Below are 27,094 nucleotides of genomic sequence, written 5' to 3' on the forward strand. Positions count from 1 at the left end.
TGGTAAAGAATTCCACAGTTACCACCCGCTAACTAAAGAAATTCCTCCTCAGCTCCTTCCTAAAGGAGCATCCTTTCATTTTGAGACTATGCCCTCTTGTTCTAGACTCTCCCACTAGTGGAAACATCCTCTCCACATCCACTCTATCCAAGCCTTTCACTATACAGTAAGTTTCAATGAGGCCCCCTCCCCCCTCATACTTCTGATCTCCGAGTACAGGCCCAGTGCCGTCAAACGGGCATGACAAAACCTAGCGAGTGGTAGGTGGAGGAAGGAACTGTGGATTCTGGTTTAAACTAAATATAGACGCAAAATGCTGGAGTAACTGAGCGGGACAGGCAGCAACACTGGATAGAAGGAATTTGTGACATTTCGGATCGAGATATTTCTTCTGAAGAAGGGTCTCGACTCGAAATGTCAACCATTCCTTCCATCCAGGGATGTTGCTGTCCCGCTCAGTTACTCCAGCATTTTGTGTCTATCTTGAGTGATAGGTGGATGTGGGTGACGGTGGGTTTTGATGTTCAGATGAAAGGCCAGAGGTGGAAATAGAAAAGGTCTGTGAAAAGGTTACAAGTGGTGTGAATTATCAGAAGAATGCAAATATGTAAGTGGGTGGGAGAGGGGAGGGCTGAGGGACAGGGAGGGTCTGCCAAATCCTGCTGTATATCCCAGTTGCTGCACAGATTAACACTCTTCCCATTCCCATATTGATCTTTCTGTCATAGGCCTTCTTTGTTACCAGAGTGTGGCCACATGTAACCTGCACCCACCTACCCACCCCCGTGGCTTTTCACCCACTTCCATCCAGGGAACCCACCAGGCCTTCCAAGAGATCTGGAAAGGCACCTTTTCAAACCTCGTCTCCTGCACGCTGTGTTCCTGGTGCACCCCCTTTACATTGGCGAGACCAAGCGTAGTCAAGGCATGAGAGGCCTAGATAACATGCATGCTCATTCTTTTCCCCAGGGCAGTGGATTCTACAACTAGAGGGCATTGGCTTAAGATGAGAACAGAAGGATCCTACGGGCAGGTTTTCCACACAGAGGGTAGTCCATATCTGGAATGAGCTCCCAGAAAATGCTATGGAAGCAGATTACAATTGTGTCTTTAAAGGATATTTGGATATTTGCGTTTAAAAGGCTATGTGCCAAACGTAGGCAAATGGGTCTAGCCCAGTATGCCAACTTGATCTGTATAGACAAGATGTGCTGAATGGTCTATTTCCGCGCTGTGTATGTCCATGCTCGCCCACAGTCTGGTTTGAACAAACAAGTGCTGAATTCACTTTTTTTTTCACGTTACATGTCCTCAGAGATACTGTGTTTCGTTCAGCATTCCCCCAGGTTATCAGGTGGTACAACAGTGGTCAGATGACTTTTTCCTATAAAGGGGAGTGGACAGTTGCAGGCTGCATCTGATGCTTTCTGCCGCTTGAGGGTGAGTAGCCTTGTTTCGCTTGAAGTTCCGCCGTTATTTCTTCGCCGCTGTGCCCATTGCAACTGCAGCAGCGTCTGCTGAGCGAGGAGTCCCGGGACGTGGTTTCGACACTTTAGTAGGAATATTCCGTACTTTTACAGAGGGGTCGATGAGTGTTGAGATACGAGCTGTTTGTTCCAGACGTTTTAGCATCATGTTGGTCCGTTCAATCTCCAGACCATCTGAATCAAGTTTCTTTAATGTTTTATCTAATATTCTCGCCACGTAACCGGACGGCCTGATGTAAACTATTAATATATGTCTGTGCATTTCGAACATTTGAGAAATGTATTCACAGCCCAAAGCAAATGAGCACGAGTTTATTGGCAGTAGTCCACAGAGCTCAGACACTTGGACTGACTTCTCTTTCTCTCTGCGAGCAAATAATTCCTGATCTTCGTTTTTCTTGTTGCTCTTGTTTTATCTGCACTTTCTCTGGAGCGGTAAAATAATCTGCTCTTTGATTATTTTCTATTTTGCTCTACCTGATGTAATCATGTATGTTGTGATCTGCCTGGGTAGTTCTTTCTTACACATTTCGTCCGCCCCACAGCAAAATCTCCTCCAATAATTCAATGCCGACACCAGTACACAGGGAGAAACAAAGAACTACAGATACTAATAATCCAAAGTTAGACACGTATTGCCAAATCATCACTTATCCCCTTTTCTCCAGAGTTGCTGCCTGACCCACAGAGTTACTCGGGAGAGTTTGTGTCTATCCCCAGTATACAGGTCCCTGCTGGGCGTGGTTCATTATGGGTCACTGTCAGTTCTTGTTCGGTTGGTTCAGGGACACTTTCTGGAGATTAGAGCAGCGAAATGTAGACTGGGATTCCACTGCACAACTTAATGGCTCACATCAGTGGACTCGGGAGGAGATTTTTTATTTGGATGAAGCGTTGAGGCCCTGTCTTCAGTCTGGATGAAAGAAATCCCACAGTTGTGCTTCAAAATATAAAAACTGCAAAATTATTCCCAGATTCCGGGCAAATCTTTATCATGTGATCAGATTATTTTAGTCATGGTTTTACTTTAAGAGCGGAAACAGGCCCTTGGGGCCACTGAGACCGCGCCGATCAGCGATCCCCACACACACACACACACACACACACACCAGGAAGTATTTCACATTCATACCAAGTGTAACAATGGGTACACTTAAAAAGGATTTCGTTTTCTTTAAACCACTCTGATATATTCTGTAAAATACTATAAATGTAAGCTTTTTATAAATGGTTTTATGAAATTCTTGACTTTGTGTTAGAGTAAATGTGCCAAGTAGAATTTTAAATTCTAGTTTATACTAGACTAAGTTGGACCCATTTGGCCCCAGCTTCACACTGGAGGGCTGGCCCCCCAATGTAATATTCCACCTCTCCACCAATTCCAATATATATATACACACACACACACACACACACACTCATTCAGGAACAGCGTCTTCCTGACAGCGATCAGGCTATTAAACATAGCAAATAAGCTCTGACCTACAAAAGACTATTATTTGTACTATTTGTTATTTATTGAACACACTCACACACACACACCCTCCACCTCACAGAGACACAGACACACGCACCATCCACACTGAGACGCACCATCCATGCAGACTGACTCGCACGCAGGCAGACTCGCACGCAGGCGCAATTGCTCTCACTTGCTCTCGCACTCACTCTCTCAGTCATGAAATGAGCGGGACTTTTAAACTAAACACACTCTGATTTAATAAATAAAACATTGCCATTTCAAATACAGGCAGGGCAGCAGGCCAAACAACTCGTTTCATTTTCATCAAGGGCTAACAAATAATTTTATTCAAGTACATTGCACACTCACAGCTGAGTTGAGTTGATCCACAGCAGAATGAGAGTCGTGGCCTCTCCTGCGTGATTTTGCAGCGGAGGAGGACTCTGAGTAAGATGGCCAAAAATCACAGCCGAACGTGGTAGCGTTATTTTCTAAAATCAAACAACAACGCAAACAGAAAGTGGTCAAGATGAGACTTTTAATTATATAGATGTAGAAAAATTGACCAGAAGTGAGATTATTTATGCCCATCAGTCTGAAGAAGAGTATCGACCTGAAACGTCACCCATTCCTTCTCTCCAGAGATTCTGCCTGTCCTGCTGAGTTACACCAGCTTTTTGTGTCTATCTTTACATAATGAATCTGTGGAACATTGAAGATGGACACCAAAAGCTGGACTAACTCAGTGGTTCAGGCAGCATCTCTGGAGAAAAGGAATAGGTGATGTTTTTGGTCGAGATCCTTATTCAGACTGCAGAAGGATCTGAAGGGTCTTGACCAAAATGTCACCCATTCTTTTTCTCCAGAGATGCTCCCTGACCCACTGAGTTACTCCAACTTTTTGTGGCATCTTTAGTGTAAACCAGCGTCTGCAGTTCCTTTCTACATTGGAGCTAGCTGCCAGGTACATGGACAGGAAAGGTTTAGAGGGATATGGGTCAAGCCTGGGCAGGTAAGACTAGTGTAGATGGGGCATTTTGGTTGGCATGGGCAGGTTGGGCCAAATATCCTGTTCCCATACTGTATGATCCTGAGAGGTTGACATCAAATCCTGAATGACTTCAGAGTTCAAGATTAACTGACAGGACTAACAGTTACACAAGAAAAAAAACAAGCAGATATGAGAGCAGGGAGCCTTTTTAATTGGGGAGGACAGTGGATGTTGTATGCATGGATTTTAAAAGTCTTTTGATAAAGTCCCTCGTGGTAGGCTGATTAAGATGCACAGGATTCACAGTGACTTGCTTATATGAATTTATTTATGGGAGTGGTTGTAGTGGAAGTTGTGGTGGAAGGAAGATATTCTGTGACCAGTAAAATTCTGCGGGATTTGTGCTGGGACCTCTGCTGTTTGTGATGTATATAAATGACTTGGTCATAAATGTAAATGGGTTTTGGTGAGCAAGTTTGCTGATGACACCAAAATTAGAGGAGTTGCAGACCGTGAGGAAGGCTGTCAGTAGATATAGTGGGATACAGTGCATTCAGAAAGTATTCAGATCCCTTCACTTTTCCACATTTTGTTATGTTATAGCCTTATTTTGAAATTGATTAAGTTCACTTTTTTTAACTCATCAATCTACACACAATACCCCAGAACGAAGAAGTGAAAACAGGTGCTTAGCTTAGAAATTTTTGCAAATTAAAAATAAATAACTGAAATATCACATTTACATAAGTATTCAGACCCTTTGCTGTGACACTCAAAATTGAGCATAGGTTCATCCTGTTTCCATTGATTATCCTTGAGATGTTTCTACAACTTGATTGCAGTCCACCAGTGGTAAATTAAATTGATTGGACATGAATTTGGAAAGGCACACACCTGTCTATATAAGGTCCCACATTTGACAGTGCATGTCAGAGCATAAACCAAGCTATGAAGATGAGGGAATTGGCCGTAGACCTCCGAGACTGAATTGTGTCGCGACACAGATCTGGGGAAGAGTATAAAACAATTTCTGCAGCATTGCAGGTCCTGAAGGGCACAGCGGCATCTGTCATTCTTAAATGGAAGGACTTTGGAACCACCAGGACTCTTTATAGAGCTGGCCGTCTGGCCCAACTGAGCAATCGGGGAGAAGGGTCTTGGTCAGGGAGGTGACCAAGAACCCGATGGTCACACTGACAGAGATCCAGAGTTCATCTGTGGGGATTGGAGAACCTTCCAGAAGGACAGCTGTATCTGCAGCACTACACGAATCAGGCCTTTATGGTAGAGTGGCCAGACTGAAGCCATTCCTCAGTAAAAGGTACATGACAGCCTGCTTGGAGTTTGCCAAAAGGCATGATAAACCAAGATTTAATTCTTTGGCCTGAATGCCCAGAGTCACGAGTGGTTCAGATTCAGATTCAGATTCAGATTCAAGTTTAATTGTCATTGTCGGTGTACAGTACAGAGACAACGAAATGCATTTAGCATCTCCCTTGAAGAGCGACATAGCAAACGATTTGAATTAAAAAAAAATAATAAGTGTCCGGGGGGGGGGGGGTGATTGTCAGTCACCGAGGTACGTTGTTTAGTAGAGTGACAGCCGCCGGAAAGAAGCTGTTCCTCGACCTGCTGGTTCGGCAACGGAGAGACCTGTAGCGCCTCCCGGATGGTAGGAGGGTAAACAGTCCATGGTTGGGGTGAGAGCAGTCCTTGGCGATGCTGAGCGCCCTCCGCAGACAGCGCTTGCTTTGGACAGACTCAATGGAGGGGAGCGTGGAACCGGTGATGCGTTGGGCAATTTTCACCACCCTCTGCAATGCCTTCCGGTCGGAGACAGAGCAGTTGCCATACCATACTGTGATGCAGTTGGTAAGGATGCTCTCGATGGTGCAGCGGTAGAAGTTCACCAGGATCTGAGGAGACAGATGGACCTTCTTCAGTCTCCTCAGGAAGAAGAGACGCTGATGAGCCTTCTTGATCAGAGTAGAGGTATTGTGGGTCCAAGAGAGGTCATCCGAGATGTTGACTCCCAGGAACCTGAAGCTAGAAACACGTTCCACCTCCGTCCCGTTAAAGTGGATGGGGGTGTGCGTGCCGCCTCTGGACTTCCTGAAGTCTACAATGAGCTCCTTGGTCTTCTTGGAGTTAAGGGCCAGGTTGTTGTCAGCGCACCATGCTGCTAAGTGCTGGACCTCCTCCCTGTAGGCCAGCTCATCGTTGTTGCTGATGAGGCCAATCACCGTTGTATCATCTGCATACTTGATGATGGTGTTAGTACCATGTACAGGTGTGCAGTCATAGGTGAAGAGGGAGTAGAGGAGGGGGCTCAGCACACAGCCCTGAGGAACGCCGGTGTTCAGGGTGAGGGTTGAAGAGGTGTGCTTGTCTAACCTCACAGACTGGGGTCTGTTGGTTAGAAAGTCCAGTATCCAGTTGCAGAGGGAGGGGTCGATGCCCAGGTTACCGAGTTTGGTGATCAGTTTTGATGGAATAATGGTGTTTGAATGCTGAGCTGTAATCGATGAACAGCATTCTTACATAAGTGTCTCTGTTGTCAAGGTGGGAGAGGGCGGAGTGAAGTGCCGTTGAGATGGCATCCTCCGTACTCCTGTTCTTGCGGTAGGCAAACTGATAGGGATCCAGTGTGGGGGGTAGGCAGCTTTTGAGGTGTGCCAGGACCAGCCTCTCGAAGCACTTGGTGATGATGGGGGTAAGTGCAACTGGGCGGAAGTCGTTGAGGCTTGCCGCAGTGGAGTGTTTTGGCACTGGCACGATGGAGGTGGCTTTAAGGCAAGTGGGGACAACTGCTTGGGCAAGTGACAGGTTGAAGATGTCAGTCCAGACGTCTGTCAGCTGCGCAGCACAGGCACTGAGCACGCGCCCGGGGATGCCGTCAGGGCCAGCAGCCTTACGTGCATTAGTCCTACTCAGTGCCACGTACACGTCGTAGGGGGTGAGTGTGAGGGGTTGGTGATCGGCAGGTAGCACAGCCTTGATGGCTGTCTCTAGATTGTCCCTGTCGAAGCGGCCATAGAAGTGATTAAGCTCCTCAAGGAAGGAGGCGTCGCTGGATGTGGGGGTGATGTTGGAGGGTCTGTAGTCCGTGATGGCCTGGATGCCTTGCCACATGCGTCGGGGGTCGGAGTTGTTGTTGAAGTGCTCCTCAATCCTGAGCTTATGGCAGTGCTTGGCCTTCCTGATGCCCCTCTTCAGGTTAGCCCTGGATGAACTGTAGGCTCGAGCATCGCCTGACCTGAAAGCGGTGTCCCGTGCTTTCAGCAGTAGCCTGACCTCGCTGTTCATCCATGGCTTCTGATTCGGGTATATGGTCACCTGTTTGAGGGAGGTGACACTATTGATGGTGGAGTTTATAAAGTCCAGAACAGAGGATGTATAGGAATCAATGTCCGTGTGAGAGTCAAGGGTGGCCTGGGCTGCAAACGCCTTCCAGTCAGTGTTTCCAAAACACTGCTGAAGTGTGAAGTCCGCTTCCTCTGACCAGACTTTAACTGTCCTTACAGTTGGTTTAACCCGTCTGATGAGTGGGTAGTACTTAGGTAGCAGGAACAATGAGACGTGATCAGACTGACCAAGGTGGGGGAGGGGGATGGCTTTGTAAGCGTCAGCCATATTGGTGTAGACTTTGTCCAGTGTCTTGTCTACTCTAGTGGGGAAGGATACATGTTGGTGGAATTTGGGCAGTACAGTCTTCAGGTTGGAGTGATTGAAGTCACCCGCAACAATGAAGGCTGCCTCGGGGTTGTGCGTCTGTTGTTTGCTAATGGCAGTATGCAGCTCTTTCATTGCAAGCTTGGCATTAGCATCAGGAGGGATGTTGAGTGGTGGAAACCAGGCACCACTCAACAGCTGGACAATACCATACCTGAGTGAGACAGGCCCATAAGAAATTGAAGCATAGCAGTTGTGGTATTTTAGATCATATACACATTACCAAAGAGGAGGTATGGCGATTTTGAAGATCATGAAGGTAGATAAATCACAACGGCCTGACCATGTGTATGCTCAGGACTTTGTGGGAAGCTAGAGAGATTATTGCGGAGGCCCTTTCAGAAATATCTGCATCGCCTTCAGAAGTTTGGAAGCCTGGAGGGTGGATAATGTTACACTGTTGTTTAAGATGGATAGCGAAGATAAACCAGGACACTACGGGCTACTGAGCCTGAAGTCAGTGGTGGAAACGTTATTGGTGGGGATTCTTGGGGACAGGATCTACCAGGATTTTGATAAGCATGGGCTGATTAGTGATGGTCAGCATAGTTATGTGGAGGCCATGAAGTGATGAGGGCAGAGCAGTGGACATTGTATACATTTTAGCAAAGATTTCCACAAAGTCTTGCATGGTAGTTAATTTGTATCGTTAGACAAGTGAGTTTATTGTCATGTGTCCCTGATAGGATCATGAAATTCTTGCTTTGCTTCAGCACACAGAACATAGTAGGCATTTACTACAAAACAGATCAGAGTGTCCATATACCATAATATAAATATATACACACATGAATAAATAAACTGATGAAGTACAAATAACAGATAGTGGGTTATTAATAATCAGAGTTTTGGCCGAGCCAGGTTTAATAGCCTGATGGCTGTGGGGAGTCGAAGTCAAATTTATTCGTCACATGCACCAACGAAGGCACAGTGAAATGAATTTGCCATGCAGTGATACACTTAACTAAAGAACACACAATAAAGTTCAACACAAACATTCACTGCACCGTTCCTCACTGTGGTGGAAGGCAATAAAGTTACAGCCAGTCCCCCTCCCCTGTTCATCCATGGTCGGGGCCATAAGCCCTCCGTAGTCACCACTATGGTTGGCCGAATGTACAGGCACCTCTCGTCGAGATGATCAAAACTCCGACGTCGGGACAGTCGAACACACTCCGCGGCTTGGAGCGCCCGAATCGGCCACTTTCCTACTGGAGGCAGCGGCTTCAGGATGTTATAGGCCGCAGGCCATCGGTCGGAGCTCTTCTCCGGCGATCCCCGGTAAGAGATCCTGGACTCCGGATGATAAGTCCACGCAATGCCCGTGGGCTAGAAGCACTGCAGACCACGTTCCCATGATGCCAAAGTCACCAGGCAAGCGATCCGTGCACTTCTTTCTGGTGATCCCCGACAAGGGTTCACTCCGCTCCGCGATGGAAAAGTCCACACTGCGCCCGTTGCTGAAGCTCTAGGCCCAACTCTGGGAAAGGCCCCACCAATCCAAGCTGTTATGCCCGTGAGGGAGGCGGAGAGGCGACATGAAAAAAGTAGCCTCTCCGTTGAGGAAGTGACTGAAGAACGGTTTCCTTTCCTTCCCCCCCCCCCCCCCCCCCGCCCCCCTCAAGATAGAGGACTCTAAAAGTAGAGGGTACAGGCTCAAGTTGAGAGAGAGATTTAAGAAGGACCTTAGGGTCACCATTTTTGCTTGAAGCAAAAGGTATCTGGAATGCGCAGCCACAGAGCTTCCAAGTAGTACGTATTTTTTGCATTTTGTACAGAAATGCAATAAGAATACGGATGTACGGATTTGCTTTGTAAATTACGGATTTTTTTAAAATCGGCCTGACTTCCTGTTTCATCTTGCTGCTCAAAAAATACAAGGATATAACAAGTTATACTGTAACTAAAAATTATAGCAGATTAAATCTATTAATATTTTAAATTTCAAGATCTGGATGGTTATTTTTGTCTGCTTTGATCTGCCTGTTCCGCTACAGGTTTAAAGCGCTGCAGTTTAACACGTGGGAATTTAAACGAACAGCGCTGTGGGTTCTCAAAATAGCGCTACCAGCTGGAGCGCTATTGCCTTTACACATAGCGTTATGGATCACAGACTGTTCGGGGAGGGAGAGGGAGTGAGAGGCAGGGAGGGAATAAGAGAGGAAGGGAGGGAAAGAGAGGAGGGAGAGAGGCTGTGGGAGGGAGAGGGAGGCTTCCAAAATGGCTTCTACATCATCATCATCTGGTGCTAAAAGCAGGAAGCAGCCGTTCAAACAGAAGTATACAAAGAGATGACAATGAGTGCACTGTCAAGTAAGGTGCGTAGAAGACGTGTCAATTTGTAGCAAAGTTGTGCATTCTTGTACTCTTACATGGGTATGACCACACATTAAAAAAACACAGTAAAAATACTGAATTTCTCAGCAAAATACTGATTTTCAGGTACTAGAATACTGAAATGCTCTGACAAAACTTGGCAGCTCTGCTGCCAGGTGAATACAATTACAACTTTTAGATACATTTTGACAGATAAAAACATTTGGTAAGAAGAGTTTGCTAGTTTTGGGGCCAAATGCAGGAAATGGGATAAGGCGGGCCCGAGGGCCTGTTTCCATGCTGTATAACTGTAGTCTACTGGGATTCTACTTCTCCAATACTATTTTGCTGTTCTTTCCCAGGGTCAACCAACCATCCACCATGGCAACTAAGCAGTCTCAACAATCTGGAACGGACCAATTGGCTGACAGTAAGTGCCAGGAAGCAATATCTATCCAAAGTTTATCTATTTAAAACATTTTTTTATGAACACTGTAGGTACACTCATTGGACCATATTAGTGGACTTGCTGCTAGTGAGAAACGGGTCCTTGTAGATTGGGCTGGGAGAATGTTTCAGTCCCCACTGATCACACTGTGCCACTGTAACACACAAGTTAAGCAGGCAGGACACGTACTCAGTAGATATGAGCCTTGCTGGAAGGATGTTTCACATTCATGCCTCTGTGGCCCACAGCTGCTCCCCAAATGCACCTACTTTCACTATTGCCATCACCACCATGAGCTCCCCAGTTACCCAGTGTCAAGGTCAATGACTTTTCCTCAGAGCTGCTTTGTCTGGACAAACCACATGGAAGGGTGAGCTGTGCAGTGGAGTCATCAAGCTTGATGTTGCACAAAGATTAATGGGAGTTTGAGCTCAACATGAGGCACTGTGTATATCTACTTGGCCAGGAGGCCACTGGGAGAAGAGTTGACCAGGCCCTCTGACACTGTTGCTTCAGGGAAATGTCTGTCAGAGACAATCATTGTCCTGCAGACATTCAGTGCAGAGCCAGTATTGGATCTTAGTAAGGAACGTATTGGATCTCAGGATTGTTCCTGATTGCAGAATAATTGATACCACCGTTTCCTTGCCACTGTCAAAGATTCAAACACAGTTTCTGATAAACTAGGTATGGAACGTCAAAAAGTGTTTTCCTGAAGAGGTGAACAGGTGAGCAAACTCCATGCATAATGAGTTTTTTCCTCTTCTATTCTAGATCTAATCCGTTTGGATCCTTTGGTTACTGCAAATATACAGTTTGCTCTTGATCTGTTCAAGCACTTGGATGAACAGAACAGTGATGGCAACATCTTTGTGTCTCCCTTTAGTATATCAATGGCACTGGCCTTGGTATATCTGGGTGCGAAAGAGAAGACAGCCACTCAGATGGCTCAGGTAGGTGTGGCCTTATGTTAGCTTCAGAAGGTGTGTCCTGTTTTTGAACAAACTGGAGTATGTTTGGTCATGTAAAGCTTTAGGGTGGGGACAATCGACGTGGTTTGGTTTGTTGGATTGGAGCTGGAATAGTTTGTTATTTGCATGTTTGCATTCCTCACAATAATCAGTCATGCCACTTTAACCACATGTGGCTATTGACATGAATAAGCCTTCTATTGACACTGCAACGATATTTTATTAAGCAATGTAAAATGCAGTCTTTAGAGTCTGTAGCCCCGAGCTCCATTTCCACCATTGACACTATTGCCTATGTGGTATTGTCTTTATGGAGTTATATTTTCCATGATGCAAGGTTTCTTAGGAATGTATCTATTGCTTTAAAGTAGAACTGAGTGCATACAGATTTAATGAAATAAAATAGAGAAAATGCTGGAAACATTCAGCATATCTATGGAAATGTATGGCTGCATCTATGGAAATGTTTCAGATTGAAGATCCTTTTTCAGACTTGGAAATTGAGAAATGGTTTGAAATAGCAGAGATTCTGGCAGGAATGTGTCAGCACAACGGAATTCTCTCTGACAGGGATGGGCCAAAGTTATCAATGGGATAAACTGTAGATGGTGACCTCATCTGCAGCTTATTCCCATGGCAATTGTGGCATCAGAATACACATTATCCACAATTCTTATTATCCTCATTATTCACAAGACCAGATAAAAGCACAGGGAAATAGAAGTGGGAGGAGGCCAATAGGCCCTTCAGGCCTATCCCACCATTCAATGTAATCATGGCTATTCTACACTGCCCCAAACTCCTCTTTTGGCCAGTTCCAATAACCCTCAAATTACACCACTGTTGTAAATGACATTGGTGAAGCCACAGTTCAGTTTTAGTTACCGTATTCCTCGACAATGAAGATGCTATTTTTTACCCTAAAATAAGGCCCGAAAATGTATCTGCGTCTTGGAGTCCGAAGGTTAGATTGTTAGCGAAGAAAGATAGACTTGCCTATCCCTCAGTACAGCGTCTGTAAAAGGACATCACCGCGGGGCGGTAGAGTTCCTTCCACAGCGTGTGGGGAGTCTGGCCCGAATCAGCACAGTTAGGCTGCCGGGGGTAAAGTTGCAGGAAGGGCAGGAACGTTGAGGAGAAAGGGGGCTGGGATCATGCCAGCAACTCACTCAGTAGCTCAGGTGGCTGCGAGCGGCCGCCAGGACCGGACAGTGTAACTGCAGATAGACTCTGGGCGCGCAGGTGACCTGGGGACTGCAGCTAGACCCAGGGCTCGCAGCCGACCTGGGCACTACAGCCTGTCCTGGGGCAGGTGACCTGCGAACTACAGCTAGACCCAGGGCTCGCAGGCGACCTGGGCACTACAGCTGGTTCCAGGGACAGGAGGGATCTGGGAACTGCAGCCTGTCCCGAGGCACGCAGGTGACCTGGAAATTACAGAACACTAATTGGAAAAATACGTGCCCCTATGCAATAAATGTTGCCAATCCCTGGACTAAACCAAAGCCTTGATCCTGTCCTGCCAGCCTTTTCTCAAAACTTAGCAACTCAAAATGGGATGGGGTCTTTGACGCAGGTGCGTCTTCATTGCCGGGAAAAACAGTACCCTGTTAGAGGAAAGATTTAATTAAACTGGAAAGAGTGCAGAGAAGATTTACGAGGATATTGCCAGGGCATGAGGGGCTGAGCTATGTGGAGAGGTTTAGTCGGCCAAGACTTAGCTCATTGGAGTACTGGAGGTGTGTAAAATCATGAACGGAATAGATAGGGTGAATGCACAGCCTTTAACCCAGGATAGGAGAAGCAAAAACAAAGGACGTATGTTTAAAGTGAGAGAAGTAAGAGGGGCAACTTTTTTTAATTAGTAAATTAAATCAACTGCCAGAGGAGGTAGTTAAGGCAGGTACTACAACAGGATTTAAAATACACTTGTGCAGATTTATGGATAAGAAAGGTTTACTAGTGGGCCAAATGTTGTGGCAAATTGCACCAGCTTAGAAGGAGCACCTTGGTTGGCAGGGACGAATTGGGCCGTAGGGCCTGTTTTAATGTGGAATAACTATATGGCTCTAAAGTCTGGTGGACCATCTCTATCTATCTATCTATCTATCTATGTCTGTGGCTGCCACCTGCCGTCCGGCTGCCTTTCTGCCTTTTGATTAGTTCCATCGTGTGATGTCACAATGCCCAATGCTCGCAGATGTCCAATCACAATGCCCAATGCTCACAGATGTCCAATCTGAATGAATCCATTTACATGGACGGCTGCCGGCCGCATTTCTTTCTTTGATTTCCTGCAACTCCGAAACCAGACGCAGAATCGCCGACATCTTTTCCATTTCGGTAGAGATTTCACTTTTCTTTCTAAGTATCCGCTCCTCATTACATTTCGTCGTGTTTAAGTACACGTTTTTAATCAATTCCTTCTCATCTCTCTCCCCCCTCAATATTTCAAAAATAAACTGGCTTCTCACCCATAGAAGCAGCACCAGCCCCGGCCCCTGGTGAACGTTCCATTGTGTGATGTCACAATGCCCAATGCTCAAAGACATTCTTGCCATAGAGGGAGTACAGAGAAGGTTCACCAGACTGATTCCTGGGATGTCAGGACTTTCATATGAAGAAAGAAGATAGACTCGGCTTGTATTCGCTAGATTTTAGAAGATTGAGGGGGGATCTTATAGAAACTTACAAAATTCTTAAAGGGTTGGACAGGCTAGATGCAGGAAGATTGTTCCAGATGTTGTGGAAGTCCAGAACAAGGGGTCACAGTTTAAGGATAAGGGGGAAATCCTTTAGGACCGAGATGAGAAAAACATTTTTCACACAGAGAGTGGTGAATCTCTGGAATTCTGTGCCACAGAAGGTAGTACCCCTACCCCACTCTACTTTCCCTCCCACATCTCTCCAGTTTCCTCCTCCTCCTCTCCCCTCCCTCCCTCCCCCCTTCTCACCCTCCCCTCTCCCAACCCCGTCTCCCTCTCCCCCACTTCCCCCACCTGTGTGTTTCGGGGTGGTTAGTGTGAGTGTAATGCCGCAGCTCCCCCCCCCCCCCCCCCCCCCCGCTGGTTGGGGAAACAAACCCAACGGGTCTGCACCTGGTCTAGTATTCTCATAAAACTAATGAAAAAGTAATAATAGTGAATTTGCAGTTTTTAACGATAAATTGACTATGTTCAATTCTGAAAAGCACAGTATAGAACTGGAATACTAAATACACTTCACTTCTTTTGATGAATGTTAACATTTTCTCTTAGATGCTTGGTTTTGATGAAGTCAAAGACGTCCACTCGGAATTTCACAAACTGCAAACTGAATTAATCAACCCGAAAGCAAAGTATTCCTTGAAGTTAGCCAATCGCCTCTACGGGGAGAAGACCTACGAGTTCCTTCCAGTTAGGTTTGGGTTTGGAGGCTAAACTGCTCAATGTGTGTTTGTTAATCTGGTCAAAAACATTGGTGTTAACACAAGCTCGATCCTCTTGAGTTTTGGAAGGAATGTTCCTGCTTGGTTCAATGTGGAGGTGTCTTGAGAATGGTGTTTGATACTAATTGGAATATCTACCCCTAAACAGTCTCTAATTGTTTAATAGCCTATTGCATCTAAGAATATAGTCCTTGTAATAAGATTTTATCAGTTTTATCCTTATTTTCAACATAGATGAAGGTCATTCAGCCCATTAGATTCATCCCAGCACCCAGCATCGTGGTCATTCCCATTTCCTTCATATCTTTGTTTACTTCTGCAATTTATTATTTTTTGATAATTTTTTGCACTCGATTCTTTTTTACACTCGACTACATCAAAGAATCACTTACAGTAGCCAAATAACCTAGCAACGGTGTGTGTGTGGGAGGGGGGAGGAGTGTGTGGTATTGGGGGTGTCGTAGGGGAGAGAGGAAGGGCGGTGAGTGGGAGGGAGCTGGTAGGAGCAGTTAGCAGCGGAGGAGAATGGTGAGTAAAAGGGGCTGTACTCTTTCAATTTTTTTCCTATGGTGACCTTTTTTTTCGACTACCCTCGATTAACTCGCGTGCAATTTTTAAAAGGCCAGCAACCTAGCTGGGGTCTCGAGTACGTGGGGACTACTCTCGAGCATGAAGAAGAGTTACAAAGACCTCCTTGGACCTCAAATCGGCCATGCTGCGAGTATGAGTCGAGGGCAAACCCGCCAGAACTTGTGGATTAGGTCGCCGCAGTGGGACAGCCCCTTAACGTGGCGAAAAATCATAGCTATATAGGGTAGCGTTTTTGCAAAAATGTATTTACAACGTAGGCCCGAAGTGGTCAAGATGAGAGTTTTAGTCCAAAGACTGCTTGATTTGTAAAGGTTTGATCTTAGATCATATTTTACTGATAATTGGATAGATCCACAAATCATGAATGGACCTATTTTGACATTTCTGAAAATAAGCCATAATGTTTTAAATTGGAATTTTAAGGAAGTTACCAAAACATCTGGATGAGTTATTAAATGCCATTGATGATATCCATAGATCTCAAATACAATAACCACCTTTGCGTACCTTGGAATTTTTGTGGAAACAATCAAATCACTTTGGTGGCAAAAACAGGAAAGTAGACTATTATCTGAATGGTGGCCGATTAAGAAAAGGGGAGATGCAACGACACCTGGGTGTCATGGTACACCAGTCATTGAAAGTAGGCATGCAGGTACAGCGGGCAGTGAAGAAAGCGAATGGTATGTTAGCATTCGTAGCAAAAGGATTTGAGTATAGGAGCAGGGAGGTTTTACTGCAGTTGTACAGGGTCTTGGTGAGACCACACCTGGAGTATTTTGTACAGTTTTGGTCTCCTAATCTGAGGAAAGACATTCTTGCCATAGAGGGAGTACAGAGAAGGTTCACCAGACTGATTCCTGGGTTGTCAGGACTTTCATATGAAGAAAGACTGGATAGACTCGGCTTGTACTCACTAGAATTTAGAAGATTGAGGGGGGATCTTATAGAAACTTACAAAATTCTTAAGGGTTTGGACAGGCTAGATGCAGGAAGATTGTTCCCGATGTTGGGGAAGTCTAGAACAAGGGGTCACAGTTTAAGGATAAGGGGGAAATCTTTCAGGACCGAGATGAGAAAAACTTTTATCACACGGTGGTGAATCTCTGGAATTCTCTGCCACAGAAGGTAGTTGAGGCCAGTTCATTGGCTATATTTAAGAGGGAGTTAGATGTGGCCCCTGTGGCTAAAGGTATCAGGGGGTATGGAGCGAAGGCAGGTACAGGATACTGAGTGGATGATCAGCCATGACCATATTGAATGGCAGTGCAGGCTCGAAGGGTTGAATGGCCTACTCCTGCACCTATTTTCTATGTTTATAATCATGTATCCCTACTGGAGAGGGAGATAGATGCAGTGTCTCAGAGTTCAGCATGGATTTCATGTTGGAAGCAGAGTAAAGCGTGCAACAAGGACAGCAAGCTTATTAGGTGGACTTCCTGAGATGGGATCTGCTCAACTAAATGGGATGGACTTTTTGTGTGTTCTAGAGAAAATTAGTTTGATGTCATGCTGACTGTTATTGTTTTATCCCCGAGGGGAAAGATCATCTGCAAAGGGAACGTCCAATAAAACTGCAATTCAAGTGACTTTCCTTTACTTCCTGAGGAGGTTCAAGCTCACCTGTCCCCCCAGATCCTGACCAACTTTTACCGCTGTACCATCGAAAGCATCCTGACCACCTGCTTCACGGTATGGTACAGCAGTTGCACTGTAGCGGACAGGTAGTCACTACAACGAGTGGTGAAAACCGCTCAGTACATCATCGGTGCCCCGCTCCCTGCCATGGATGCCCTCCACCGCAAACGATGTCTGAGACGGGCCGGGAAGATCATCAAAGACCCCTCCCACCCCAACCATGGACTGTTTGCCCTTCTCCCATCAGGGAGGCGGTACAGGAGCCTCAGGTCTCGTACTAGTAGGATGAGGAACAGCTTCCACAACAACACTATCACATTGCTGAACTCGGAGTCCCGCCGATAGATTTCTCCAGTCTCTCCGTCCACATTGTTTGCTTATTCTGTATTTTTATTTCTATATTGCACTATTACTACGGACTGACGCTAAACTGCATTTCGTTGTACCCATACTTGTATCTGTGCAATGACATTGAAGTTGAATTGAATTGAAGTTTTAACTTGCTTGCAATTGACTTTCTATGAGAAGGAGGAATGGGTACTAGAATTCATTAATGTTGCCTGGCAAACTCATACTAAACCTAAATAAGGTCTATTTATTTCAGAATTATCCCCAGACGACACACCCAGAATATTTTAATAGATTTTCTATCAGCAAATGAGCTGAATGCAATGCAACTGTTAAGTAAATTTCAAGAATCAAGGATAGTGAGGAAATCAAAAAATTTAAGCAAAGAATTTTAATTCAGGAACTGGAGGTTATTTAAACATGATTATTTTGTAGTAATTCAATCTCCTCCCACCGCTGGACATTATGTCAAATGAGTGGTTATCAAATTATCCTCGTCTTGTCTTGGAGTAACATCATGAATAACGTAGCCATTTTTTAAACCAATCTGATTATTTTAATCTCTTCCCACAGATTAAAAAAAAAAAAAATCTGTTTTCTGTAATCCTTCAGGATTTTCTTGCCGCTTCTCTGGAATATTATCAAGCAGGGCTGGGAGCTGTTAACTTTCTTAAAGCAGCAGAGACGGCTCGACAAGAGATCAACAGTTGGACTGAAGAACAGACTGCAGGTGAGTAGTGCAGAACAATTCTTTCCAGGGTTCACACAGAAAACTTTCAGCTCTACGTATTCAACTTTCTGAATGAGGGACATTTCCCAAAAGTGATAGGCACGCCAAGAGCATTAAGTGTGATACTGATTAGTCATTCGTCCATTCTGAAGTATCCTTGACTTGTAGAGTCATAGAGCTCTAGAGCATAGAAACAAACTCTTCAGGCCACTGTGTCCATGATGTTTACGTTGGCATACTGGGCTGGTCCTATTTGCCCGCATTTGGTCGATATCCCTCTAAATCCTTCCAACCCATGTAACTGACCGGATGTCATTTAAAAGTTGTAATTGTATTCATTTCTGTAGATTCCTTGGCAAATCATTCCAGATATGGACTACCCTCGGAGTGAAAACAATGTCCCTGAGATCTCTCATGCATCTCTCCTACCTTAAGCCTATGCTCTCTAGTTTTTAAATCCTCTACCCTGGTGAAAACTACTGTGAGTATTCACTTTATCTGGTACCGGAATAAGGTCACTGCTCGGCCTTCTTTATATGCTGAGCCTATCCAAACATTTCCCTATAATTTAAGTCAGCAAGCGCTCCAAGAAATAAAGTCCTAGCCTGCTCAACCTTTCCCTTTAGCTCAGGCCCAGCCCTGGCAACTGTAAATCTTCTCGCCACTCTTTCCATCTTGACAATATCTTTCCTATAACATGATGCCCAAAACTGAGTCTCAATGTGGCTTCACTGATGTCTTGCACAACTGATGTGACCTCACAACTTCTACACTCAGTTTGTTGCCATGCGGTGAGAACGGAGAGGTTGAGAAGGAGTTTCTTCCAAGAGGCAAATCGGACTGTAAACGCCTATCTCACCAGGGACTAACTCTACAGAATGTTTTTCCTTCCATTATTTATTATGTAAAAGAATATGTGTTTTATGATTGTGTTTATAATTTGTTTTGTTGTTTGTCTTTTGCACAAAAGTCCGCGAGCATTGCCACTTTCATTTCACTGCACATCTCGTATGTGTATGTGACAAATAAACTTGACTTGACTTGTGTCCTGTTTCGTGTCTAGTATTGTATTGACAATATAGGTGCACAACCTTTTATCCGAAAGCCTTGGGACCAGACACTTGTCGGATTTCGGACATTTTCGGATTTCAGAATGGAAGATTTTTAGCGTAGATTAGGTAGGTAGCGCGGGCGGCTTGAAAAGTCTGGAGCAGCTGCCTCCTCCCCGGAGACCGGGAGAATCATTGCATAAATGTTAGTCAGTTAGTTTGGAGGGATTTTATGTGGTGGTGGTGGTGTAGGGGTGAAGGGGGAAACTTTAATTCTTAGTCCCCTACCTACCTGGTCGGCGACTCCCAACCTCGCAGAGCTGGGGGCTCCGTCCGGCCGCGGGCGGCGCCGGTTGTAGCTCCGACCCCGGCAACTCTACCCCTGGCTGCGAGGCGCTCCAAATCCAGCGCGGCCCGCGGCCGGACGCCCCAGCTCCGCGAATGTCGGGAGTCGGTGGCGTCGCAGCGCTGGGATACCAGCGGGGAGCGGGCAATGCCTTACCGGGTCGCCGTGCGGCAAGCTCCAGAGCGCTGTGGCCGCCTTCTTCCAACATTCGCGGAGCGTCGCTGGATTTGGAGCCGCGGAGTTGGGGGCTCCTCCGTCCGGCCGCGGGCGGCGCCGGTTGGAGCTCCAACCCCGGCAACTCTACCCCTGGCTGCGCGGCTCCAAATCCAGCGACGCTCCGCGATGTTGTGTGTCGGCGGCCACAGCGCTCCGGAGCTTGCCGCACGGCGACCCGGTAAGGCATTGCCCGCTCCCCGCTGGTTTCCCAGCGCTGCGACGCTGCCGACTCCCGACATTTGCGGAGCTGGGGCGTCCGGCCGGCCGCGGGCCGCGCTGGATTTGTGGCGCCTCGCAGCCAGGGGTAGAGCTGCCGGGGTCGAGCTACACCCGGCGCCGCCCGGCCCCACCGGCCACAGCGCTGCGGAGCTTACTGCACAGCGACCCGGTAAGGCATTGACCGCTCCCCGCCTCTCCGACCAGGTAGGGGACTAAGAATTAAAGTTTACCCCTTCACCCCCCTTCACATAAAAGCCCTCCAAACTAACTGACTAACATTTAAGCAATGATTTACAGATGTTTAAGCGTCTCCCGTTCTCCAGGGAGGAGGCAGCCGCTACAGTAGTACAGACCTGGGTTGACCATGGGTCGTTTTGGGTCAGGTTTGGCGCCAAACGCGAGCTTTGGTGCGCAGACGACATCTGGAAAAAATGGCCGGTTTTCGGAGCTTTTCGGTTTCTGGAACACCGGATAAAAGGTTGTGCACCTGTATATAGATTTCTTGTGTATCTGTTAAACCTCTGACTCGTGATTTTGTTGTGGCTGTTGCCATTCATTGGCTATTTCATTTTTTATTGAATCCATGGTCTATATGTGAGCATGCCTTTTTTTTCAGGACAAATCCAAAATTTATTGGAGAAAGATACTGTTGGCTCTGACACAAGTCTTGTCCTTGTGAATGCCATTTATTTTAAGGCGAAATGGGAACATACATTTAAGAAAGAAAATTCGTTCACTGGACAATTCAAGCTAAAGAAGGTAAAGAAGGCGGCGTTAAAAATATCAAAAATTATGTATAATAATAATATCAATAGCTTGATTCACAATTTCATCAAGACAGACTTGAAAGTGCAACAGAATGGCACTCTCCTTACAAATACATGGTATAAATTCCTGCCTTTTGGAATTATTCCTACTCTGTGTGGAAAAATATTGCCCCCTCGGGTTCCTATTAAATCTTTCCCCTCTCATCTTAAACCCATGTCCTCTGGTTCTTGATTCCCTTACTCTGGATAAACGACTGTGCATTTATCCGATCTCTTCCCCTCATCCTTCTGCACTTCAAAGGAATAAAGTCTTACCTTGCTCATTTTTGTACTAAACTGAACACAATACTCCAAATACGGCCTCACCAACTTGTACAACTGTTCAACATTAAGAAGTGTAAATTATGAAATATTTGATCTCTCTGGTCTTTTCTCTCAATTCAAGTGAATGGGGTTGTTATACTAAATGTGACAACTAGGATTTTTGGACAGATGCAGGACTAGGCCATTCGGCCCTTCTAGACATCAGTGCCATTCAATATGATCGTGGCTGATCATCGAAAATCAGTACCTTTGAAAAGTATTTTCTCGAAAACCAGATGCAAATACATTGAGATTTTTACATATTTTGGTAGCGAATCGACTCCTCTCTAAATTTGATTAATCATTTCCCCAGATTTTTAATAAAGTTGTTCACAAAACGGACTGTTTTTAAAAAAATGAAACTGCTGCGGACGTCACAATGCCCTTGCTCGCGGCATTGCCCCTCCCCCGCTCTCCATTAAAGCAGATGCACTGAACGCGCAGGCGCACTTTTCACCACCCTTTTCCCGCCCCACTCAGTCATTTTTTCACCTCCTGCTGTGCTGCGGACCAAAGATCCAGAGCGAGTAATGGCCGCCAGGGCCACCTTCTCATCGCGTGCCCCTCGCGACAATAACGGCTTCTGCCGCACGGCCCTCCTCCACTTTCTCCCCCCCCTCAAGATTGTTGGGCAGGTTTCCCAGATTCCTGCTCTCACTGTATTTAGCATAGAGTCGGCAGGTCAAACATAGAAACATAGAAAATAGGTGCAGGAGTAGACCGTTCGGCCCTTCGAGCCTGCACCGCCATTCAATATGATCATGGCTGATCATCCGACTCAGTATCCTGTATCTGCCTTCTCTCCATACCCCCTGATCCCTTTAGCCACAAGGGCCACATCTAACTCCCTCTTAAATATAGCCAATGAACTGGCCTCAACTACTTTCCGTGAGGAATCTGTTGCATCCAGGTTCAGGAACAGCTGCTTTCCCACAGCCATCGGGCTATTAAACTCGCCAACAAACAGACTCTGATCTACAGCCTATTACATTTTATCTGCTTATTTATTTGTATATTGAACTGACTGTTCTGTATTTTTGCTCACAATACTCTTGTGCTGCAGCAAGCAAGAATTTCATTGGCCTATCTGTGACGCGTGACAATAGACTTTCTTGACTCTTGACATGACTTTTGAAACGTAGATCATCAGCAATTCTGCAACTCCCGTTCATATGTTCACACGTGCAGAAGGCCCACTGGTTCCTGATATGTGTGTGGGGAAAATGTGTTCTATATTACTTGTTTACCTGGCTGCTGGTGCTCCACAAATGTCCTAATAGTGTGTAACTTTATTTGTAGAGTATAACCAAAGATTTGGAAATAATGCAGCGAACTGGATTTTTACTTTACTTTCACAATCGTGAATTTGCGTTCAAGATCATTGAACTCCCATATGTTCAGGATGAACTCAGTATGGTCATCTTACTGCCAGATGACGACAATGGACTTGAAACTGTAAGTGGGATGTTATAACGTTTCAGGGTAAATGTTTTTTTAAAAAAAATTAATTCAACATTCTTCCAAAAATAAATTCATAGAATCACGCAAGTTCGGTATTCTGAAAAACGCAAGGAATCATGGGATTTGTCAAAGGTCGAACGCTATAAATAAATATCAATTGTCTTTTTTCAATGGGAGACCCGGGGGGTGGGCGTGGGCGTGGGCGAAGGGGGACCGGGGGTAGAGGAGACCGGGGGCAGCTGCACGCTTCATCCGCAGCCAGGATCGAACCAGTGTTCCCGGCACCACAAGCGTTGCTGAACCGCCACTGGCCCATCCCCAGTTCCAACCCCCACTCTAGTGTCCCATCCCCACCTGGAGGGGGGGGGGACGTCCAGACCGACGGGACACCAGCCCCCAGGCCCGCCGCCAGCGCGTAGAAGCCCCAACCCCAGCTCACCTCCGCCTCTCCCTCCGGGGCAACCGACAACCCCGTCCGACAACACCAGCGGCTCCAGGCCCACAGCCAGTTCGGAAAACGCACAGACCCACAGCCAGTGCCAACTCCAACACCATGTGAGTCTTGGTCAACCTATTTTCCTTCTTAAATCAGGTTGCCTTGTCATTGCTATCTTAGGTGCACGTTCTGGTGACATTCTGAGTACCTGTCATGCAAATGTCATCATGTGTACCTCTATGTCCTGGCTGATATATAGACAAGCAAATTATCCATATACGTCAGGGAACTAATTGGACGTAAACTGCAGCATTCAGTTTATTAATGTCTATTAATTTTTAGATATTTTTGCTTTTTCTGTTGCTTTGTGGTGGTATTTTAAGTTAAATATATCATAAAGTATCAGGTAATTTATAACAGATACATAGAATACCTGATTCTGTATCATTTGATGTTGCCTTGATTTACATTTTCTGAAGAAAGTTTGGTGGCTAAATTATTTAATGTTTTGCTTTTTCTTATGTTTAGCTTCAGAAGAGTTTCACTCTTAATCGTCTGAGAAATTGGACCAACCCAAAGAACATGTCCATGACATCTGTTCGAGTCACTCTCCCCAAATTCAAGCTGGAAGAGAAATATGATCTTTCATCAATCCTCCCCAACTTGGGGATGGTGGATGCTTTCGATAGGAAGAAAGCCAACTTCTCTGGAATGAGTGAGGGAAAAGATCTGTCAGTGTCAAAAGTCATTCATCAGTCCTTTGTTGCAGTTGATGAGGAAGGCACTGAAGCAGCTGCTGCAACAGCAGCCGTCATAGTACTGCAATGTCTAATTATTTCCCGTGAAGAATTTAAGGCTGATCATCCATTCCTGTTTTTCATCCGCCACGCAAAGACACAGAGCATTTTATTTTATGGAAGGCTAACCTCTCCTTAAATGCAGTGCCTTGTCAGTCAATTACTTTCATAGTAATTTTGTCAATGTCTACAATTGTAAGTTTGAGAGTATGGTCATTGGAACTTTTTAATAATCTAAATCATTGCCAAGGAATTTGCTTGGAAATTAAAATGTTCATGGTGGTTGAGAGGTGGGGTAGAATTTAGTCAAATTTACGTATTGAGTTTTATCATATTAACAATTATTATAATTTTATCATTGAGCTCTTAACTGGTGAGGGAATGTAAATTATATTACATAGTCATTTTGTAAAATGAGGGGCCTATTGTAAAGAGAGGAGCTTGTCTCATGCTAAAAATGTGTAATCCATTAGTCTAGGCATGAAAGTTACACATTTGTTATCACCAACGTGCGATAGAAGTGGACAATGGGCTGAAGAACTTTGGACACCATCCCACCTCATTTATCAGTACTCTTGCCAAAACATCTTAATTTGTCCACTTGGAGACACAGACCTCTCCACTACCCCCATTAAATAATTTTGTTGTCTTGGTGAAATTTTCATTTGTGAATCTGAAGGATTTTGTCTCAGAATTTAAACTGGTAAATAACTTGTTGATTTCAATCTGATTTTTTAAAAAACATTAAAAAAAACAAAACAGTTTAGATCCATATACCTCATCGTGGTAATCTTAAGTGGTCTAAGTTGATATTTAGTTCTTTTATCTATCTGGCCGGCTTTTGGGACACTTTGTTTCCAAGTTAAAATAAAATCATTAAAGCATGTGAAGTGTGGTAACAAATAAATAAATTCTTGGAATGGGCATTGGGAGTAGTGGATTTAGCTGAGGAGACAACTTTAATGCTAAAGCTTTTGATAAATAATAATAATATAATAATAAGTTTATTTATATAGCACATTTATAGTCAATTTTCATTGACCCCAAAGTGCTTTACATAATTTAAAAATCAGTTCCATACAAAGCATAAAGATGGGTTAACAAAATAATAAAATGCATAAACAGGACACAACATGTAACATAAACATCCACCACAGCATTCATCACTGTGGTGGAAGGCAAAAAAAAAAGTTTGGCCGTCCTCCTCCATTCCTACAATGACCTTGATACTGAAGTAATTGTTCTCAAGTTTGTCATAATTGCCTTTCCAACAATTGTCAAAACAATGCTTTCAGCCGCCTTTATGGCGTGTTTGCTGCAAAAATAAAAGTTCTGAGCAATTTGTTTATTCACTGTGGATGTTGTAAACTTCTTTCAAACCAGGTGAGTGCATTGGTTGCTTTTTCAACCAAAAGGCTCTCCTATCACAATCGAGAGAGGACATAAAACCACAAACTTAAGACAACAAAAACTTTTGATGAGGAACTTGGATATGTTAGAGCTACTTTACAATACCAGTAGAATGCCTTTACAATGTTTTGTGGAAGAGTAGGAGAGATGAGACGCCAATGAACATTACATTGGAACAAGAATGTGACTGGGAGATTGGATACCTATATGATTCAGCTTTTCTAGAGATCTTCAGCAGAAGTGGAGTGACTTTGAAAATAGGGAAAGTGCATGTAAAATTGGAATTCAAACCAAGGGCCAAGGAAACAAGAGATCAGGTGCAGAGAAAGGTCAATATGGTTGTGGAAGCTAAACCTACAGGGGAACACGTGCAAACTGCTTCCAAATTTCATCAAAGTTCCATTGATGACATGGAGATAATTTTTTTGAAGCAGAGAACCAAGTACCAATGCTTTTAATGCTAATGCTAGTACTAACTCTAATGCTAGTACTAACACCATCTAGAATTAATTTATTTTAGGCAGCTGTTAATGGTGGGATCAAATTAGCATTTTGACCACATCTTGGACAGGTGGAGGCAGGATTGATTTCAGAGCTGTATATGTATTACTGTAAATTATCTATAGCATGCCCATGTAACACAAAGCCACACAACAAGAATTTATCATCTTTATTGCATTCATATTTGATTGACTAAAAGTTCCACATCTGAATTAATTTTACAAATTGCTCCATCCCCTTTTTTTGACTCTCCTGTGCCCTTTATTCCATCTGTCCATCTCCACTCATGACTTCCTTCCTTTACTTGAAACTTCTTAAACCAAAAATAATCTGATATATAACAGCCATTTATTAATGGTAAATGCAGATTTTCTGAAGCCTTCACAACATTATCACTTGTCTGTCTTCTTGGAAATTCAGCATTTGGCACAACAAAAGCTTTTCACTTTACCTTGTACAAGCATTATGGACTCTCGGCTTGTACTTTTAAAATGTACTTGCTTGGTACATTTCTGTCTGATTAATTTCCCCTCAAGGTTTAAAAACACACACCAAATGTCCTTAACATGTAGCAACCTCTGCTGTGATGGTGCAGATTGATGCTATTAGTTTGCGAGGGACGATGAGTTGCTTTAGGTAAATGCAATGTAGAGGACGAGGATGACAGCCAGATCACTTCGGACCTCTCTATTTTGTCCATGTTTGAGGATTCCTTTCTCTTCCCTACTGTGAGTATTAAATCTGCCAGATTTTGAACCTGTGGTCATTCTGGAGAAAGCTCATTTGCAAACCTAACCTTTCACTGCAGGCTCACAAAGCTCCAAAAACCATCTTCCTTCCCCCGCTGTGTGCTACCTGGACTCGCATCCACTTCCACCCTTCACCCCTCCCCATCCAACTGTATTTGAGTAGAGGAGCAGGGAGGTTCTACTGCAGTTGTACAGGGTCTCGGTGAGACCACACCTGGAGTATAGTGTACAGTTTTGGTCTCCAAATCTGAGGAAAGACATTCTTGCCATAGAGGGAGTACAGGAGGTTTACCAGACTGATTCCTGGGATGTCCGGACTTTCATATGAAGAAAGACTGGATAGGCTCAGCTTGTACTCGCTAGAATTTAGAAGATTGAGGGGGGATCTTATAGAAAATTACAAAATTCTTAAGGGGTTGGACAGGCTAGATGCAGGAAGACTGTTCCCGATGTTGGGGAAGTCCAGGACAAGGGGTCACAGTTTAAGGATAAAGGGGAAATCCTTTAGGACCGAGATGAGAAAAATATTTTTCACACAGAGAGTGGTGAATCTCTGGAACTCTCTGCCACAGAAGGTAGTTGAGGCCAGTTCATTGGCTATATTTAAGAAGGAGTTAGATGTGGCCCTTGTGGCTAAAG

General features: G+C 44.8%; 1 protein-coding gene across 2 annotated transcripts; it reads left to right on the forward strand.

Moving 5' to 3' along the window:
* Window positions 1-1,376: 1,376 nt before the first annotated feature.
* Window positions 1,377-25,143, forward strand: LOC129710718 (leukocyte elastase inhibitor-like). Of its 2 annotated transcripts, none has more exons than XM_055657909.1 (8): window positions 1,377-1,440; window positions 10,351-10,418; window positions 11,211-11,389; window positions 14,665-14,802; window positions 18,024-18,141; window positions 20,588-20,730; window positions 22,401-22,556; window positions 23,527-25,143. In XM_055657909.1, the coding sequence occupies exons 2-8, from the start codon at window positions 10,370-10,372 to the stop codon at window positions 23,932-23,934; spliced, it is 1,191 nt and encodes a 396-aa protein (XP_055513884.1). In that variant the 5' UTR covers window positions 1,377-1,440; window positions 10,351-10,369; the 3' UTR covers window positions 23,935-25,143. The 2 variants fall into 2 exon arrangements, with proteins under 2 accessions (XP_055513884.1, XP_055513891.1); XM_055657916.1 differs by lacking the exon at window positions 1,377-1,440 and adding an exon at window positions 1,486-1,555.
* Window positions 25,144-27,094: the final 1,951 nt, after the last annotated feature.

Source organism: Leucoraja erinacea, chromosome 2, assembly GCF_028641065.1.
Source record: "Leucoraja erinacea ecotype New England chromosome 2, Leri_hhj_1, whole genome shotgun sequence".
Lineage (NCBI taxonomy): Eukaryota > Metazoa > Chordata > Chondrichthyes > Rajiformes > Rajidae > Leucoraja > Leucoraja erinaceus.